At 45.8% G+C, this 20,235-nt stretch overlaps 1 protein-coding gene across 4 annotated transcripts in view; it reads left to right on the top strand.

The window, feature by feature from the left end:
- Nucleotides 1–20,235, top strand: part of HMGXB3 (HMG-box containing 3) — a 519,976-nt gene that overhangs the window by 257,378 nt on the left and 242,363 nt on the right. For all 4 annotated transcript variants that reach the window (XM_085617738.1, XM_085617735.1, XM_085617736.1 and 1 more), the window contains exon 11: nucleotides 9,618–9,767. In XM_085617738.1, the coding sequence (XP_085473864.1) occupies nucleotides 9,618–9,767 (150 nt within the window). The remainder of the gene's footprint in view (nucleotides 1–9,617; nucleotides 9,768–20,235) is intronic.

The raw sequence follows: 20,235 nt of genomic DNA, 5'->3' as shown, positions 1-20,235 counted from the left end.
CTCCACCCTCTCCACCTCCGCCCCAGCCCCCTCCGCCTTCTTCACCCCCACCTCATCGCTCCCCGACCCAGTCTCCAGACGATGATGATCAGGGGGACCCAGGGAATGTGCCCCAAGACCCCACCCCTACAGGATCCCCAGACCCATGGGACAACTACAATAATCCAGACATTCCAGACGTCCCACAAGATGACCTTTACCCTTCCAGGCCATCTCCACCGGAAGACTCATTAGGTTTCCACCACCTACTTCAGAGGGCGGCACATTATCACGGGGTAGAGCTACACACTGACCCAGTAGAGGAGGATTTCCTCCTTGACACCTTTGATACCGCACATAGGTCTACCTCCATACTAACTATGCTCAAGGGGGTGATAAAACATGCGCCAGAGGTTTTTAAGGACCCAGTCAGGGCTAGGGTCATTAACCCACGCATAGAGAAAAAGTACAAAGCTGCCCCCACAGATCCTGCCTATATCAAAGGACCAGCGCCACTGGATTCCCTAGTGGTTTCCACTGCACGGAAGAGGTCAAACTCCCAGGCGTCAGATGAAGCACCACCACCTGACAAAGAGTCAAAGCTACTGGACGCGTTAGGAAAGCGCACTGCGTCCCAGGCAGCCAATATATGGCGTATCGCCAACACTCAAGCGCTATTGGCCAGATACGATAGAGCGCATTATGATGAATTAGAAACCATAATGCACCACCTCCCAGAAAGATACAAAAATAGGGCCAATGAATTAATTCAAGAGGGTAAGACTATAACTAACACCTCCATACGCTGTGCCTTAGACGCAGCAGACACAGCCTCCAGGGCCATTAACACTAGCGTCCTCCTCCGTCGCCATGCTTGGCTGAGAGTATCAGGCTTCAAACCTGAGGTACAAGCCTCTATCCTCAATCATCCCTTTGACCAAGAACACCTATTCGGCCCAAAGGTAGATAAGGCCCTCGAGAAAATGAAGAAGGACACGGATACGGCGAAATCTATGGGAGCCCTGCAGTCACACCCTCCTAGGCGCTCCTTTCGCCGCTCTTCCTTTCGGGGTACGGCTAGAGGCTACTCCTCAGATAGCGCGTCCACTTGCTACAAATCCCCTGCTCAGTCCACCTTCACAAGGGGTTATCAAAGAGGCGGCTATAGGGGCAATAACAATAAAGGCAGTGGCAAAACAAATACCGCCCGCTCTGCCACACCGCCTACCCAAAGGGTATTCACCAAGTGCCTAGCGGTGGTGGCGGCACACCTCAGAAGGCAGCACATTCACGTCTTCCCATATTTGGACGACTGGCTGATAAAAGCCACGTCCTACAACCAATGTGTACACCACACCGCCACTACAATCCAACTACTTCACCAGCTAGGCTTCACGGTGAACCACCAAAAGTCCCAGCTAACACCATCCCACATAAAGCAATACCTCGGTGCCTCCATAGACACCTCAAAAGCCATAGCCTACCCCAATCCTGCCAGGATTGCAAGCATTCAGGCTTTGCGTCAAAGATTCATACCTCAACACTCTCTTCCAGCAAGAGTGTTTATGCAACTGATAGGGATGATGGCCTCTTGCATTTTCATAGTGCCTCACGCAAGACTCCAGATGCGTCCACTCCAAGAGAGAATGGAACCAGGCCCAGGGGCAACTGACAGATCTGGTGTTGGTAGACGGTCGCACCCATCGCTCTCTGCAGTGGTGGAACACCACAAATCTTGCCAGAGGTCGACCGTTCCTGGACCCGGTTCCACAAATAATACTAACAACAGACGCATCGCTCTCCTGCTGGGGAGCTCATCTATTACACCTCACAGTGCAGGGCACATGGACGCCGCAACAAAAGTTACTCCATATCAACCATCTGGAGTTACTGGCAATCTTTCTAGCCCTAAAATCCTTTCAAACACAGATTTTAGGCAAGGCAGTCCTCATTCGCACAGACAACATGACGGCCATGTACTACATTAAAAAACAAGACGGCACACACTCTCCACAGCTCTCTCAACTAGCACAGAGCATATGGAGATGGGCAATTCCACACAAAATCTTTCTCCTAGCCCAACATGTCCCAGGAGTCCAAAACACCATGGCAGATCTGCTCAGCAGACAGACGCAGCAGATCCACGAGTGGGAACTTCACCCACAGGTACTTCACCCGTTCTTTCAGATGTGGGGGCATCCACAAATAGACCTCTTCGCCACCCACGAAAACAAAAAATGCCCAAGCTTCGCTGCCAGATACCCACACCCATTGTCCAAAGGCAATGCGATATGGATGAACTGGTCAGGCAAATTTGCGTACGCCTTTCCACCTATCCCACTAATTCCATTAGTGGTGCGAAAGCTACAACAGCATTCCCTCACACTGATCCTAGTAGCTCCAACGTGGGCCAGACAACCGTGGTACACCACGCTGCTGGAACTCTCGGTAGTACAACACCAAAATCTACACCTCTCACCATGCCTCCTAACCCAGAACCATGGAGAGATCAGACACCCGGACCCAGCTCAGCTCAACCTTGCGATTTGGCTCCTGAGATCCTAGAATTCGTATACCTTAACCTTCCCCCTGACTGTATGAACGTCATCAGAGAAGCTAGACGCCCTACCACTAGAGCCTGCTACGCTGCCAAGTGGAAAAGATTTGTTGTTTATTGCCATAACAACGCAATCAATCCTCTAGACGTATCTATACAGCACATCATATGCTACTTGCTCCATCTACAAAGGTGTAACCTAGCATATACATCCATTTGGCTACACCTCGCAGCAATTGCCGCTTACCTACAGAACAGACAGCACCTATCACTTTTCAGAGTGCCTGCCATTTAAGCCTTCATGGAAGGCCTGAAACGAATAATTCCCCCCAGAGTACCACCCTCACCTGTGTGGAACTTAAATATAGTTCTCACAAGTCTAATGGGACCGCCCTTCGAACCTTTACATAAATGCGAAGTGCAATTTCTCACATGGAAAACAGCTTTTCTTGTAGCCATCACTTTCCTTAGAAGGGTCAGTGAGATACAAGCACTTACTATACAAGAACCTTTTCTCCAAACGCACCAGAACAAGGTTGTTCTCCGTACCAACCCAAAATTCCTACCCAAAGTCATTTCCCCCTTTCATCTAAACCAATCGGTAGAATTACCGGTATTTTTCTTGCAACCTCAAACTGTTGCAGAAAGGGCTCTTCACACGCTAGATGTTAAACGGGCCTTACTTTACTATATCCAGAGAACACAACCTTTCAGAAAGACCAAACAACTATTTGTCTCCACCACACAAAGGCAACCCTATCTCAAAATCAGGGATAGCTAGGTGGATTGTAAAATGCATACAGATTTGCTACCACAAAGCAAAACGAACGCCATCTGTTCCCCCTAAAGCCCACTCTACACGAAAGATAGGGGCTTCTATGGCTTTTCTAGGGAACATCCCATTAGATGATATCTGCAAAGCAGCTACATGGTCAACACCACACACTTTCACTAAACATTACTGTGTAGATGTACAAACCAAGCAACAAGCTAGTGTGGGCCAGGCTGTACTAAAAACACTATTTCAAACCACTGCAACAGATACTGGTGGTCGCCGCTAAGGTTGGGAACTGCTATATAGTCTATGCTAAAGTGTGTAATCTGCAGCTCATATGCCTCGAACGGAATATGCTACTTACCAGTATGCATCTGTTCTTGGCATGTAGAGCTGCAAATCTACACACGCCCACCCGCCTCCCCGGCTACCTGTATCTGTTCCAGTCTATCTTATTTAGATACAACACACATGGGTTTCTTCACTGTTATTACTACGCTCCATCTTTCCCTGTTCGCGAAAAACAATCTGAGGATGGAGCCGAAGCCCATGCGCAATACGATCCAAGGGAGGAGTCACCGACCTCGTGACTTCCAAAGACTTTCCAAGAGGAAAAACAACTGCAAACATCCGGGCCCAACACCAGATGGCAATCTATGCAAAAGTGTGTAGATCTGCAGCTCTACATCCCAAGAACAGATGCATACTGGTAAGTAGCATATTCCTTTCCAGTCACAATGTAAGTTGACTCCTCCTTTCGGTGATAGTGCTCATGGGCATCGACTCCATTGTTGGATTGTTTTCTTTCTGCCATCGGGTTCAGACATGGTTTACGGCACTCCAATTTGAGAGCGTTACTTCGGGATCCCTTCGGGGCGCAACCCACTATACCCTTGTCGGTATTGTTTTGATTGCGTTTCCCATCTTCTGCATATCGAAAATCAGAAGACTTTCCTAGTTGGATCAGGACAACTCCAACCGCGGCCTTCGGGCCTAGCCAGTTTCCACTAACTTCTACTCGAGGACATCATAGAGTAATCCTCCCGATGGAATGGACTCCATTCCAATTCTGCCCTCGGTGTCACTCTAAATATCCGTACACTGACCTTCACAAGGTCTGTAACCCGTGCCTGTCTACGGAGCACAAGAAAGAAAACAATGACACCTGCCGCTCATTTCGATCAAAAAAGAACCTGTGGGACCGTCTAGCTCAACAAAGAGAAATGCAGCGGCAGAGTATCAAAGACACCCCCGGTATCTTTGGAGAAGATATCAAACAGAAGAGGAAGAGGCTATCTCCTTCCAGGACTCCGATTCCGAACTGGAGATCAAACTGGAGTCCCAGGATGTCCCAGCCGGTCAATGTGCCGTGAGTACCAAAACCCCTTTGACCACAAAACCCGCTTCCACCAAACAAAGGGCATCCAGTACACGTCTACCATACGGCCACAGTAGGCACAGAGACTGCTTCAAGCGCCCGCCCTCTGGCTCTGTACCGAAAGCACAAGTCAAGACTTCCGGCTTGGATTCGAGACCCCACACCTTCGGTACTTAAAACATCCGGTTCTGAAGGGCAAAAAGGAAAAATCAGTCTCGGCACAGAAACTGAAAGATTCTCCTCAGAAACCTCTCGAGCCAATTCTGGATACTATGCATGAACAGCTGGATCCAAAACAAAAAAAATGTTGTATTAATCCAGACATTGGACATATTTCTACAAAACCTGTGATACCATCATACTCCAAAAGAATGAATCCTAGCTCATATGACACAGGATATTAAAATTCCTTTAAAAGTAGAAAAAGTACATGGCTACTTGCCCTTTTCATCCCATTCGTTTTACCCCACCACCATATTCACCAGTACTTTTAATACCCAGTTCAGACCCTCTAGACATTACACCGCAGGGCTTTCCGCATACAGATCCTGATGCTATGCAGGGGCTGGGGATGACACTTATGGCCAACCACCACTGGTTCCATGGGATAATTATAATATAGTTCCTCCCACAGACCCAGATCCATACCCTGCAAAACCTTCACCTCCCGATGACAACACCTCATATCAGGAGTAAATTGCCAGGGCAGCTACATACCATGGACTCACTCTACATAAAGATTCTTTAGAAGAAGATTTTTTATTGAAACATTGGGGACTACACGTAGAACAACACAGTCGTTATCAATATTAAAAGACATGATGCGCTATGCAGAAGACATTTTTTAAAACTCTGTACGTGCACGTATTAGAACACCAAGGGTTGATTTAAAAAAAAAAATGCAAACCCCCACCATCTGACCCAATTTTTATTAAGGGACAGCTTCCATTAGACTCTTTGGTTGTGTCCAATGCTCGTAAAAGAGCCCATTCCCAAACCTCAGACGATGCACCACCTCCAGACAAAGAGTCCAAATTAATAGATGCCTCAGGCAAAAGAGTGGCTGCACAATCAGCCAATCATTGGCACATAGCCAATACACAAGGTCTTTTGGCTAGGTATGATAAGGCCCACTGGGACAATGGATATCTTTTAGGCCCTCAAGTGAGTGACGCACTTGAAAAAATGAAAAAAGACACTGAAGTGGCAAATTCTATGGGAACACTTCAGTCACACTCTAACAGAGGTTCCTTTCTATTCTCATTTTATAGGGAAGGCTCAAAGTACCTCCACAGATGCCAACAAATCATTCTACAACACTCAAACTCAATCCTCCCCCCCCCCCCGTTAGAGGATTTTACTAGGGTGGTTACAGAGGAACAATTTTAAAGGAATAGGTAGAGGTACGCCAACATGTACCTCTCTATCTCCCAACAAACAATGACTTAATAACTATTCCCCTTGACCATCATACACCTGTGGGAGGAAGACTGCAACAATTTCTTACCATTTGGCAATCAATAACCTCAGACAAATGGATATTGGACATCATCCAACATGGTTATTGCTTGGAGCTCACCAGCAGTTCTCCCAATATTCCACCTTGCATTCACTAACTCTGGAGCACCAACAACTGCTCAAATAAGAAGTACAAGCTCTTCTAACAAAAGGAGCTATAGAACTAGTTCCACTTCAACACCAAGGGTCAGGGGGTTACTCACTTTACTTTCTAATCCCTAAAAAGGACGGTTCTCTATGGCCAATCTTCACTCTCAGGGCATTAAACCTATACATACTATCAGAACACTTGCATATGGTCACACTTCAACAGGTGCTTCCGCTTTCACAGCAAGGCGACTGTCAACACTGGTATTAAAGGACACATACTTTCTATTCCCATTCACCCAGCACATCGCAACTATCTCAGTTTTGTGATAGAATCAAAGCACTATCAATTCAAAGTACTCCCATTTGGAGTCACTACTGCACGCAGAGTATTCACCAAATGTCTAGCAGCAGTAGCAGCTCATCTAAGAAGACAACAAATTCATGTCTTCCCATATCTGGACAATTGGCTCATCAAAGCCAACACACACCACAAGTGTTTACAACACACTCAAATTACCATTAATCTTCTTCATCAGTTAGGATTCACAGTCAATGCACGGAAATCCCATCTTCAACCCTCACAGCTGCAACCCTATCTAGGAGGCTAAACACTCAGACAGGTTTAGCCTATCCCAAGGCAGCCAGGCTTCACCATTTTCAAACACTGCTACTATAATTCCAAAGCAATCTGTATCCATCTGTCAGAACCTTAATGCAAATCCTAGGGATGATGGCATTGTGCATTGCCATAGTGCCTCATGAAAGATTAAAATTTTGTCTTCTACAGCAATGCTTAGCACGTCAACGGAATTAATCACAGAGTCAGCTAAAAGATCTAGTGTTGGTAGACAGCCGCGCCCATCACTCTCCGCAACACACAAAACAAAAGGGCAGCCCTTTATCGACCCTAATTCACAGATCATGCTCACAGCAGACGCATCTCTCACAGGGTGCGGTGCCCATCTACAAAATCTAAGAGTTCAGGGTCTCTGGGACTCCAAACACAGATATCCCCACATCAACTACCTAGAGCTTCTAGCTGTTCACCTATGCCTAAGAACATTTCTAACTCGCCTGATAGGAAAGTTGTTCTAGTCCGGACGGACAATATGACAGCTATGTACAAAAGCGGGGGCAGACACTCTACAGTTCTCCCACCTCCCTCAGACTATTTGGCTTTGGGCAATACATTTCAAAATCCAATTGCTAGCAGAACACTTTCCAGTGACAGACAACAAATTTGCCAACCTTCTCAGCAGGATTGGGCAACAAGTCCACAAGTGGGAACTCCACCCCCAAGTCCTCCTTCCATACTTCCACAAATAGGGTTTTCCACAAATAGATCGCTTTGCAACAGCAGAAAATTCAAAATGCCCAGACTGCGCAATCAGATTCCCGCACTCTCTATCCAATGGCAAACCCCTATGGATGAATAAGTCGGGGATATTTGCTTACGCTTTTCCACCTCTCCTTCCATTTCTGGTTCAGAAGCTCAGGCAAACATCTCTCACCCTTCCTCTAGTGGCTTCCACATGGGCTCGTCAACCATGGTTCACCACACTACTAGAACTCTCAGTAGTTCCACACCAGAAGCTTCACCTCAACTCACAAGAGCATTATTGTATTATATTAATTGAACAAAAGATTTTTGCAAAACAACTTTTTGTTGCCTTTGCTCCCCCTCATAAAGGGAAACCTGTCTCTAAATCTGGTATTTCTAGATGGATAGTAAAATGTATCCAAACATGCTATATTAAAGCCAAAAGAACTTTGTCTATACCTCCCAGAGCACTTTCTGCTTGTAAAATAGGAGCATCTATGGCCTTTTTAGGTAACGTGTCCAAAGCTGACATTTGTAAAGCAGTTACATGGTCTACACCACACACATATACCAAACATTATTGTGTGGATGTATTAGCATGTCAGCAAGCTAATGTAGGACAGTGGTCCTAAACACTTTTTCAAGCAACTGCAACGCCCACTAGTTAGCCACTGTTTTGGGAGAGTACTGCTATACAGTCTATGCAAAGCATGTGTGTCTACTGCACACATGCCTCGAACGGATTGTTACTTACCCTGTAAGCATCTGTTCTTGGCATGTAGAGCTGTAGATTCACTCCCTTCCTCCCCAGACACCTATGGTTGTTGCAGTTATTCTCATTGTACACGCATGGACATGTCTATACTACACTTACTTGCTCCACCCTCACCCTCTTGCGGAAAGCAATCTAACAATGGAGTCAATGCCCATGCACACTATCAGCGAAAGGAGGTGTCATCTTACCTTGTGACTGGAAAAGACTTCTTCGAAGAAAAACAATGTGCAAACATCCGATCTCAACACTAGATGGCAGGAGTATGCAAATCATGTGAATCTACAGCTCTACATGCCAAGAACAGATATTTACAGGGTAAGTAGCATAATCCTTCTTGTGTTTAATATTTAAGTAATGTAATATGTACACTACTTTGCATTGTATAAAATATGCTACATCACAAATGATAATAAAAAGAGGTCTTTAAAAAACGGTATGAAACTATGGATCGACCACCACAAGGTTAGAGTAAGTGTGAAGTAGAAATGCACGAATTGACAACTCGGGAACAGTTCATGGAGGAGTGAGGTACTTGTTCAGACTGGTTGAAATATAGAAAGGCATTCATGTGATGAAGCGAATGGCTCTATTTACAGACCAATTACATGTTGTTGAGATCAACTGCAGTTCAGTAAGATTAGGTGATACGTTTTTGCACTTTAGCATAGTGGGTGTGTGTGGAGAAGGAAGATTGGGGAAGAAAGTAGATTTAAGTAAGAAAATAAGGAACAGTAGTTAGATTTTTGCAGAAGCTTTAGAGTTGATGATTGGAATACTGGGAAGTATTCTGGTGGATATTGGTTGCATGACTTTAGGATGGTGAAGAAGAGGAGAACGATAATGGGCTGGTGCTTAAATAAGATATTAGTGAGCAGAGCAGATGCATGTAACATGGTTGCTTGATAGTAAAACAACTCTATAATTCAGATATCACAGAAATGTTAAGCCGAGGATATCTTAATGTACCAAGGTTAACAGAGGATGGTGGAAGATGGGTAAGGCAGTATTATAAATGGTCAGTATCTTAACTACTTTTGTTTATATATATATATATTAGTTGTCATCAAGTGTGACATGTAGTAATGAGAGCTGTATGTCAAAAATGGCATAGATATGCTGGGGTTTGTTCAATACAATTATTTTACTTGGCATGTGTCTCCAGTCCTAAATTCGCCACTTTCTAAAATATTGAAGGTAAAACTTTTGTTTGTCTCTCTATTCCAGGACTTGGGCTTGGCAACATCAAGAGGCCGTGGAAAGTGCAAGAACCCAGCTTGCAGCTATGTGTACACAAACCGCCACAAGCCCCCGTTCTGTCCTAACTGTGGGTTTAATCTCTCGAAAGAAAGAATTGAAAAAGCAGTAAAACCTCTTGTGAGTGAGGATTTTATTTTTTATCTTTATTTTGTAGACATGCTGTACATTTTGATATTTACTCTTGCCTTTCTGAAGCCCATTTCTACTGCGAATGGGATGTCCTTGCAGTAGACTTCTGTGAAAAGAAGGCACACTAACACTTTGAGCCTAGAAATCTTTAGCTTCTAGAAGTGTGAGAATAGATGACTTTGCCAATCCCTGCATCTGCCTCTTTGTAACCCAGCCAGTTCACTTCACATTGTCTCTATTTTTTTAATCTTGCAAGTGAAAGACTACTGTCTTATGCAAAAAGATTTTTGATACAGAGTTCTTTGGCTGGTGTTTTTTTCTTTTGGACTTAAGAAAGCATCTGGCTTGGGTATTCCTATGGCAGAGTGCCTTTACCAGACTAGCAATACTTCTACGGATAAAAGTCTTTATTGCACATTGTAGTCCTCGTCACAGCCATATTTTTGTAGGCCCCTTATCCCTGCGTTTGATGTGGGATCCTCAACCTCTCCACAGCTTGTGAAACACTGTGTCTCCCTCTCTTCTAAATGCTTGAGAATTCCCCACTGAGTTGCATGGACCCCGAAACATCTTTTGCTGAGTTTTCTTCCATGACAACAGCACTAAATATCTCTGTTCATGAGTGAAATTATGTGAAAGTTTAATGGAAGCCTATCAGAGACATCATTTTTTCCTGAATGTGCACGTAAAGTTGCCATATTAGTTAAATAGAACTGCATTGCAGCTTCATAAGTGCAAGAATTTCTATTAACAATGGGTACATGAGGGTAAAACAAAGAAGACCGATAGGCTTACATTGCACGCTAAGAAGAGGCATCCCATCTCTTAATGCATTGCCTAACAGAGCCAGTTCTTTTTTCCGGCTCGCTGATTACCTGTGTGGATTTAACATCTCAAATATCTTAATTTTTCCTATCAGGAAATTACATTTGTACTGTTTTACTTTACATCTAGGAACATCTGCTTTTGAGGGCACCAATTTCAAACACATACTGGCTGATCTTTTTTGTAGTCGGAATACCCACTCTTTTCACAAAATGTCCCTCATGTGAGAGAAAAATAAAACCGTTGCTATGCTCACAGCTTCGCGTAGTCTGCCTGCCGCTCACACTCAAGGAATGTGACCTTTGTTTAAAAAGAAATAAAGTCAAAGAATTGTAATGGACATAGAGGGTGTTAGACTGAAAGACATGTTTAAAAATGAGAGTGGAGAAAGAAAGGAAGAAGGCAAGAATTATCAGCCTCACAGCTTGCCTCAACAAGCCTGCCTCCCTTTGACAAGGACTCCCATGGACAGAGATCCAGGGAGTAAAAATCAAGTGACAGAGAAAGACCCCACCACCATTCTCATCACCATAGAAGAATGACGTTAAAGATGTTGACGTCCCTGTCAAGAGCATTGGGGCCGACTTATTCACCGTTGAAGGACCACTCTGTCTGCGCTAGTTGACAGAAAGACATTCTAGGTCGATATTGAGGAAGCCATCCTTGCCATCAACAACAAAGCACCAACCATGGTCATCAGCGACTGTTACACAGTTGACAACGAGATCTCTAGCATTTGCAGTAAGACAAACACCGATGGTGAAGCATTCACCATTGACAGCAAAAACACTAGATTTCATGATGACATACATACTAATGTTGGTGAAAAAAATAAGAATCAGGTTGACTGTTTTGACGTCAATCAGACAGAAGATGTCTTATTCTCTGTCCGTCTCTCCTGCTGACTAATCTTAATCACTATCTGTGAGCCATTCAGTCATTACACTCTGACCTTCACCAGACATACAACCTTGGTCCCCTCCTACAATGACACAGAGAGAAGACTTTTAACTCCTTTTGTGTATTTGAAAATTATCACATCGTCAGATCCACCTCATTTACCTCATTGCACAATAAAGACAGTCATCCAATTTGAAGATCCGGTTGAGACTCCTTTACTGCTCCATGATTTTTTCCTCAAGGAAATCTTAAAAAGCAACTCCCATTTCAGGGCGTAAATGACAGCTAGTTACTTTATTGGTGGATTTCACTGTATGACATGCCACTCAGAAACCAACACTCTACACTAAGGCATGCCACTTCACTTTATGACACTCCACTCCTCTCTACGACACCCCACTCTACTCCACTGTAAGATATTTTTTGACGCTCCACTCTATGCTGCGATACGCCACTCCACTCAATGCCCCTTCACTCTTAAGTATGACACTCCACTTCATGCCACAAAACTTTACAATACGATACTCCACAACACTCCACTCTGTCACTCCATTCTATACCACTCAACTCCGATCTATGACACAAATGCACTCTGAAAATCTACACCCCTCCACTCTACCACACTCTACTACACTGTATGCCATGCCACTCTAAAATACCCTGATACACGCTTTGACACAATACTCCACTCTGACACTACACAACTTCCTCTATGCCACTCCCCCACTTTACTCCAATCCTCTGTCACATGTCTCTAGTCTACTACTCCACTCTGCACCGCTACCCTCTAAGCCACTCAACTCTGACACTCTATGCTACTCCGATGTACCACACTCTACGCCACTCCACTGAAACACACTTAGTGACGTGCCACTCTGACACAGCTCTCCACTCTACTCTACGACAGGCCACTACACTCCACGCCACTCCACTCTACACCACTCCACTCTACACCACTCCAAGTTATTCCACTGTACGCTTTCCCACTCTGCGCCACTCCACTGTACCCCACTCCACTGTACATCACTCCACTCTATGCCACAATACTCTGATACAGCACTCCACTCTACTCTACTCCGCTCTAACACTCCACTTTACAACACTCTACTCAAAGCGACACTCTTCGCAACTCCCTCTATGCAAGTCCTCCTGACCTACTACCCCACACTGTCACTGCACATTACTCTGCCACTCGATTCTACCACACGACACTTCACAGCACTCTACTCTACGACTGTGTGTGCCACTACACTCTACAATACTCCTCTCTGCGCCACTCTTCACCCCTTCACTCTACAACATTGCACTCTACAACACTCTACTCCATTCTATACCAATTTACGTTACCCTTCTCCACTCTGCCTCTCTACTACCCTCTGCTCCTCAAAACTGTACACAACTTTACTCCACTCTACTCTGACACACTACTCTTCTCCACTATTCCACTCTGAGCTACTCTAGGCCACTGAACTGTACAACATTCTATGCCATTCCACTCTGCCACACTCCGCTCTACCCCTCTCCACTCTAAGCCACTGCACTCTACGCCACTCCACTCTGCGCTGTTGTACTCCACGCTTTCCCATTGTTCGCCACTTGATTCTGCTCCACTCCACTGTAATACATTATGACCTGATACTCTGACACACCACTACTCTAAGGCAGGGCACTCCACTCTACTCCACTGTATGACATGCCACTCCATTCTATGTGCAACATGCAACTCCGCTCAATGCCACTTCCCTCTACGCCACAACACTCAACTCTACGCTGCAACAGTACGCCACTCCGCTCTGACACTCTACAGCTTGCTACTCCACTCTACGACGTGTCACTCCACTCTGACATTTTTAAAAACTCTATGCTAGTCCACTCCATGCCACTCTACTCTGATATGCTACGCCACTGTACAACATGTATGACACTCCCCTCTATGCTGCTCCACTCTACAAAACTCCACTCCACTGTATGCCCCTATACTCCAATCTACAACACTCTACGCCACTGTACAAAACTCTACTCTGCCACTCCAGTGTAAGACACTGTACGACATGACACTCTGACACAACACTTCACTTTACGACATTCCACTCCATTCAGCTCCACTCTACTCTACGTAACTCTAGTCTACTCTACGTAACTCTAGTCTACTCTACGTAACTCTAGTCTACTCTACGTAACTCTAGTCTACTCTACGTAACTCTAGTCTACTCTACGTAACTCTAGTCTACTCTACGTAACTCTAGTCTACTCTACGTAACTCTAGTCTACTCTACGTAACTCTAGTCTACTCTACGCAACTCTAGTCTACTCTACGCAACTCTAGTCTACTCTACGCAACTCTAGTCTACTCTACGCAACTCTAGTCTACTCTACGCAACTCTAGTCTACTCTACGCAACTCTAGTCTACTCTACGCAACTCTTGTCTACTCCATGCAAATCCAGTCTAACCTCTGCCACTCCAGTCTAACCTCTGCCACTCCAGTCTAACCTCTGCCACTCCAGTCTAACCTCTGCCACTCCAGTCAACTCTACGTCACTCCACTCTCCGCCACTCCATTCTATTCCACTCCACGCCAGTGTACACCGTCCCACTGTGCGCCGCAGCACTGTACGCCACACCACTCAGACATGGCTCTCCACTCTGCTGTATGCCATTCCATTCCACTGTACTCCACTCCACACTACTGTACTCCACTCCAAGCCACTCCACTCTGTCACTCCACTGTATGCCGCAATAATCTACAATACGACACTCCACTCCTCTCCAATTTACCATACATTACTCCTCTATGCCACACACTACTCTACTTCACTCTATGCCCCTTCACTCTACTCCACTCTGACACTCCACTCTACAAAACTCTATTCCACTCTGTGATTTTCTACACAACTCCATCTGCCACTCCACTTTACTTCACTCTACTTTAACATACTACTCCACTCTGCGGCACTCAACTCGACTCTACGCCACTCTGCAACTCCATCCTACCCCACGCCATTCCACTCTATAGCACTCTTCTCCACTTTACTCCACTCTACATTGTTCCACTCTATGCTATAACACTCTATGCCACAACACTGTGTGACATGACTATACGACGCACCACTGTATGACACTCCACTCTGCACCACTCTTTTCTGCTCCACTCTACGACACTATTCACCCCTTCACTCTAACACTGGTTACTCCACACTGTACTCTACAACACTCTGTGCCACTGTACAACACTCTACTACACTATTTCTATCTGTGACACTCCACGGCACTGTATGCAACTTTACTCCACTCTTGCATGCTACTTCTACTCCACTGTGCGCCACTCTATGCCACTGGACTGTACAACATTCAATATCACTCCACTCTGCTATACTCTATGCCACTCCACACTATCGCACCCCACACTTTTCCACTCTATGCCACTCCATTGTAAGACATGTACGACATGCCACCCTGAACTGACACTCTAAGGCATGCCATTGCACTCTAATCCACTCCGCTCTACGCTATTCCACTCTGCTCCACTGTAAGACATTGCATGACAAGCCACTCTGACACAATGCTCCACTCAACGACACACAATCACTCCATGCCACACCACTCTACGCCATGACACTCCACTCTGTGCCATGACACTCCATTCTATGCCGTGACAATGTACGCCACTCCACTCTGACACTTTACTCCACTCTATGCTGCTCCACTCTAGTCCACCTCATGCTACTCTACTCTGACATGCTACTCCACTGTACCACACTTTGCTCCACTCTACACCACTTTGACACTCCACTCCACTGTATGACTGTACACTCCACTCTACAACACTGTGCTCCACTCTATGTCCCTGTACAAGACCCTACTTCCCTCAATGCCGGTACAGTGTAGGGCACTGTCCTTCATGGCACTCTACCACACAACACTTCACTCTGCTCTACAACATGCCAGTCCATTCAACTCCACTCCAGTCTACTCTACGCAACTGTAGTCCACTTCACTCTACTCTACGCCACTTCAGTCTCCGCAACTCCACTCCACACTATTCAACTGTATGCCACTCCACTGTATGACACACCACTCTGACATGGCTCTCTGCTCTACTCTATGCCACTCTACACCATCCCACTGCACGCCACTCTGTCAGAATAATCTGTTATGCCACTCCACTCTATGCCACTCCTTTTCTGTCTACGACACACTACCTTGCTCTTCCATACAATACCCCCTTTATTCCACCATGACACTCCACTCTACCACACTCCACTCCACTCTACGACAACTCCATCTATGCCACTCCACTCTACTGACACACCACAACACTCTGCCACTCCACTCTTCTGCACTCTACGACACGCCATTCCGCTGTATAGCACTCTACTCCACTTCACACTACTGTACACTATTTCACTCTACACCACGAAACTGTATGTCATGGTTCTGTACGACACTCCGCGTCACTTTTTTTCTTCTCCACTCTGCTCTGACACTCCACGACACTCTTCACCCCTTTACTCTACCACACTTTACTCCACTCTGTGCCACTGTGCAACACTGTACTCCACTCTATGCGACAATCTTCTCCACTCTACGACACTGTACGCAACTTTACTACACTCTACTCTGACAAACTACTCCGCGCCACTCTATGCCACTGGACTGTAAAACATTCTATGCCATTCCACCCCACTGTACTCCACTCCATTTTACAGAACTCTACTTAATGCCACTCCATCTCTACACTATTGCACTTCATTCATTTTCCACCCTACGGCACTTCATTCTAATCCACTCAACGCCACTCCATTGTAAGACACAGGACGACATGCCACTCTACTCTAATCCATGCCACTCCATCTACGACATGCCACTCCACTCTATGCTATTCCACTGTACTTCACTGCAAGATTACGTGTGTAAGACATGACTCTGACAAGGCACACCACTCTACGCTACATGCCACTACACACTACAACATGACACTACACTCAACTCCACTCCACTCTTCTCCACTCTGCCACGACACTGTACACCACTACTCAGAAACTTTCCAACACTCTACCGCTTGCTACTCCACTCCACGACACGCCACTCACACTTTGCTTCTCTCTACTCCAATCCATGCCACTCTACTCTGATACGCTACTGCACTATACCATACTTTACTCCACTCTGCGCCTCCGTACGACACTCTACTGTTTGACACTCCACTGTATACCTCTCCACTCCAAACTACTCTGTGCCACTGTAGAAGACTCTACTCCACTCTTTGCCACTTTACTCCTCTCTACAACACTCTACGCTGCTCACTATATGCTACTCCACTGCACTTTACTCCACTTTACTCTACAACACACTACTCCACTCTGCCGCTCGACTCTACCACATTCTACTCCAGTCCAATCTACAATACTCTACTCCACTCTGACACTTCACTCGACAACACTTTTCGGCACACTACAACTCCCCATTCCACTGTACGACACGCCACTCCAATTTATGACACTTTACTCAACTCTTTGCTATGCCACTTCACTCAACTCCATGTCACTCTCCACTCTGTCACGGCACTTCACTCTGACCATTTCCTCCACTCTACGCTAAGCCACACTACTCTACACCACAGTACAACACTCCACTCCGTGGCGCTCCACTGTACCCCATTCTATGCAACTCCACTCTACAACACTCTACTATTATCTGCCACTGTACGACTCTCTATTCTATGCCCTGCCACTCTACTACACTTGTTTTTTGGAAGCTGGATCCATAAAGCAGAATACAACTCATTTAAATGTTAAAGTATCCATATGTTTGGGCATTTACAGCTGTAGATAAACATGCCTTGCATACTCCTGCCATCTAGTGTTGGATTCGGATGTGTTGCAAGCAGTTTTTCTCTGAAGAAGTCTGAGTCATGAGATCGAGTGGCTCCTCCTCTTAGTGATAATCTGCATGGGCATAGACTCCATTGTTAGAATGTTTTTTTTTCCACTATCAGGATCGGACATGAGTGCTTGTGCTCCAGGTCGAGACAATACTAATCTGTTTTCAGTTCCCAATCCACTCTAACCCCGCTGGTATTATTTTCGATTGCGTTAACACTCGAGGGACAATCGCTTGTTGGATCGACGCACTTCTACTGCAGCCCCTCTAGGGCCTCGCCCTTCGGGGCCTTCAGAATTACTCTCCACCAGGTCCTCCACAAACGGCTTTCCTGGTGATTGAACGGGCGTCTTAACGTTTCGGTCACCGCTACCACATGAATACTCACGGACTGACTCCCATAAGGTATGTAACCTGTGTTTGTCACAGGAACATAGGGAAGCGGATTGCTAGGCCTGTTGAGCTCTAAAGGCACTTTAAAGGATTGAAGAGCACTTCAGCTCGAAATGCAGCAGAGGGCCAGTGATGACACTCCCGACTTCTTTGGCCACGAAGACATTGGAGAAGAACACCCACAGGCTTCCATAGCAGAGGAGTAAGCATTCTCTGTCGAAGACAATTCGGAACCAGAGTATGACCAGGACTACGAAATCACGGAAACCACAACTGAGGTCAAAGTAGTGAGTACTGTGCCCCCTGCCCCATAGCCCTTGGTAGAACACCATAAAAAACACCCAACACCTCTTTAAAAAAAAAAAAAAACATTAAAAAAGAGGTATTTGGACCTCTGCTGCCTCATGGCCATGGTCGACAATGAACAACTGACTCGGAAGCCCAACCCTTGGCTCCGAAACATCAGCCTGAAGCTTTCAGCATTGACACCCTCAGCACCTACCCGCCCATCGGTACTGAGCTGATCTTCCAAATCTTTCTCTTTGGCTCCAAGTGAAATTTTGGCTCTGAAGGGCAAACATGGCACCGAACGGAAAGCTTCCAAGCCAGCACCCAAAAAGACTGATGCTCCGGTCAAACCCATTCTACACAAATTTCAGGAGAAATTGCACGCCAAACAGAGGCCAATCCAGATAAAATTACAAACTGGACTCAATCTCGGAAAGCTTCTGGCTCCAACACCACAATCTAAAATACAATTGTCTTTTGAAGAGGCTATTGACCTGCCTATTCCACCAAAGAAAAAAAAGATGGACAAGGCTACCACCCTTCTACCATTTCCTCCACCCTCACCACCCGACTCACCTTCTCCACCAGAGTCTGTTGAGGATCACGAGACATATTACCTCAGGGATTCCCCGGTGATGGCACAGGGGGACAAGATATGGGTATGACACTTTTGGTACACCACCACAAGATGACCCCTGGAAAGCATATAACATAGACCCTCCGGGGGACACTGACCCTGATTTTTACCCAGCATGCCCATCACCTCCTGCTGATTCTACCACAACAGAACTAGGAGTCAATAGGCTGGGCCACTGTATTCCATGAGGTTGAATTGCACAAAGAACCTCTAGAGGAGGATTATCTTTTTGAAACTTTGTCAACAACATACAGGAGTACACAATTTCTACTTGTGTTGAAAGGGATGATGCTCCACACCGATGACCTCTTCAAAGACCCTGTTGGACCTGTATCCTAACACCAAGGGTTGAAAAAAGTATAAATCCTCTCCTTCAGACCCTATTTCTATCAGAAGACAGGTCCCACAGACTTATTGGTAGTCACCAGTGCTCGTAAAAAAGCAAACTCACAAGCAAGGGGGGATGTGCCCCTTTCCTAACAAGGAGAGCAAACGTATAGACACAGCAGGAAAGAGAGTAGTTGTCCAATCAGTGAACCACTAGCGTATCACCAACTTCACAGGGTTTGCTGGCCAAGGACGACCGTGCTCACTGGGATGAGATAGTGCATCTCCTCCCACAGCTGCCAAATGAGAACAGAGAAAGGGGCCAAGAACAGAGGGAAAACTTATCTCCGACACTCGTATCAGATGTGCCCTAGAATCAACCGGCACAGTGGCATGATGAATCAATACAAGCAACCTACTATGATGTATTTCAGGCTTTAAGCCAGAGTCCAGCAAAGCCTCTTAAATGTCCCTTTTGACAAAGAGCACCTTTTTGGGCCATAGGTTGATGAGGCCCTAGAAAAAATAAAAAAGGATACAAATGGCGAAGGCCATGGGAGCCCTTCAGACACCATCACCTCAAGGCTACTTTCGCTGCTCCAGCTGTCGTGGAGGCTCCAAAAATGACACCTCCGGAAGCCTCCACCTCATACCAACAAGGCCATAGTTGGTATTTCTCCCCCTGTTACTACAGTGGCTTCTATGGGGCAGGGTAGAGGCAAAGGTACTTCTCCACGCGGGGGAACACCTGCTAACAAACAGTGACTCCCTCACCTTCCCTCTGACTACATAACACCTATGGGGGTGTCTACAACAGTTTCTACCCAAATGGCAGTCATTTCCATCCGACCAGTGGGTGTTGGACATTATCCACCATGACTATTGTATGGAGCACATTACCACACCTCCCAACATACCACATCGCACCAAAAGGTTATCACCGGAACATCAAACCCAGCTCAAACAGGAAGTTCAAACTATTCTTCTCAAAGGAGCTATAGAACCCGTCCCTCTACACCATCAAGGATTAGAAGTATTCCCCCTAATCCCCAAAAAGAACACGACTACTGCCTGTTCTAGATCTAAGGCTCCCAAACCACTGCAATCTGTCAGAGCACTTTCATATGGTCACACTCCAAGATCCCACTCCAACAAGGTGACTTTCTCACAGCTTTCGAGCTAAAAGATACATATTTCCATATTC

This window comes from Triturus cristatus, chromosome 7 (genome assembly GCF_964204655.1).
Source record: "Triturus cristatus chromosome 7, aTriCri1.1, whole genome shotgun sequence".
NCBI lineage: Eukaryota > Metazoa > Chordata > Amphibia > Caudata > Salamandridae > Triturus > Triturus cristatus.
Note: the sequence above shows the minus strand (reverse complement) of the source record. Positions and strands in the feature narration are given on the sequence as shown.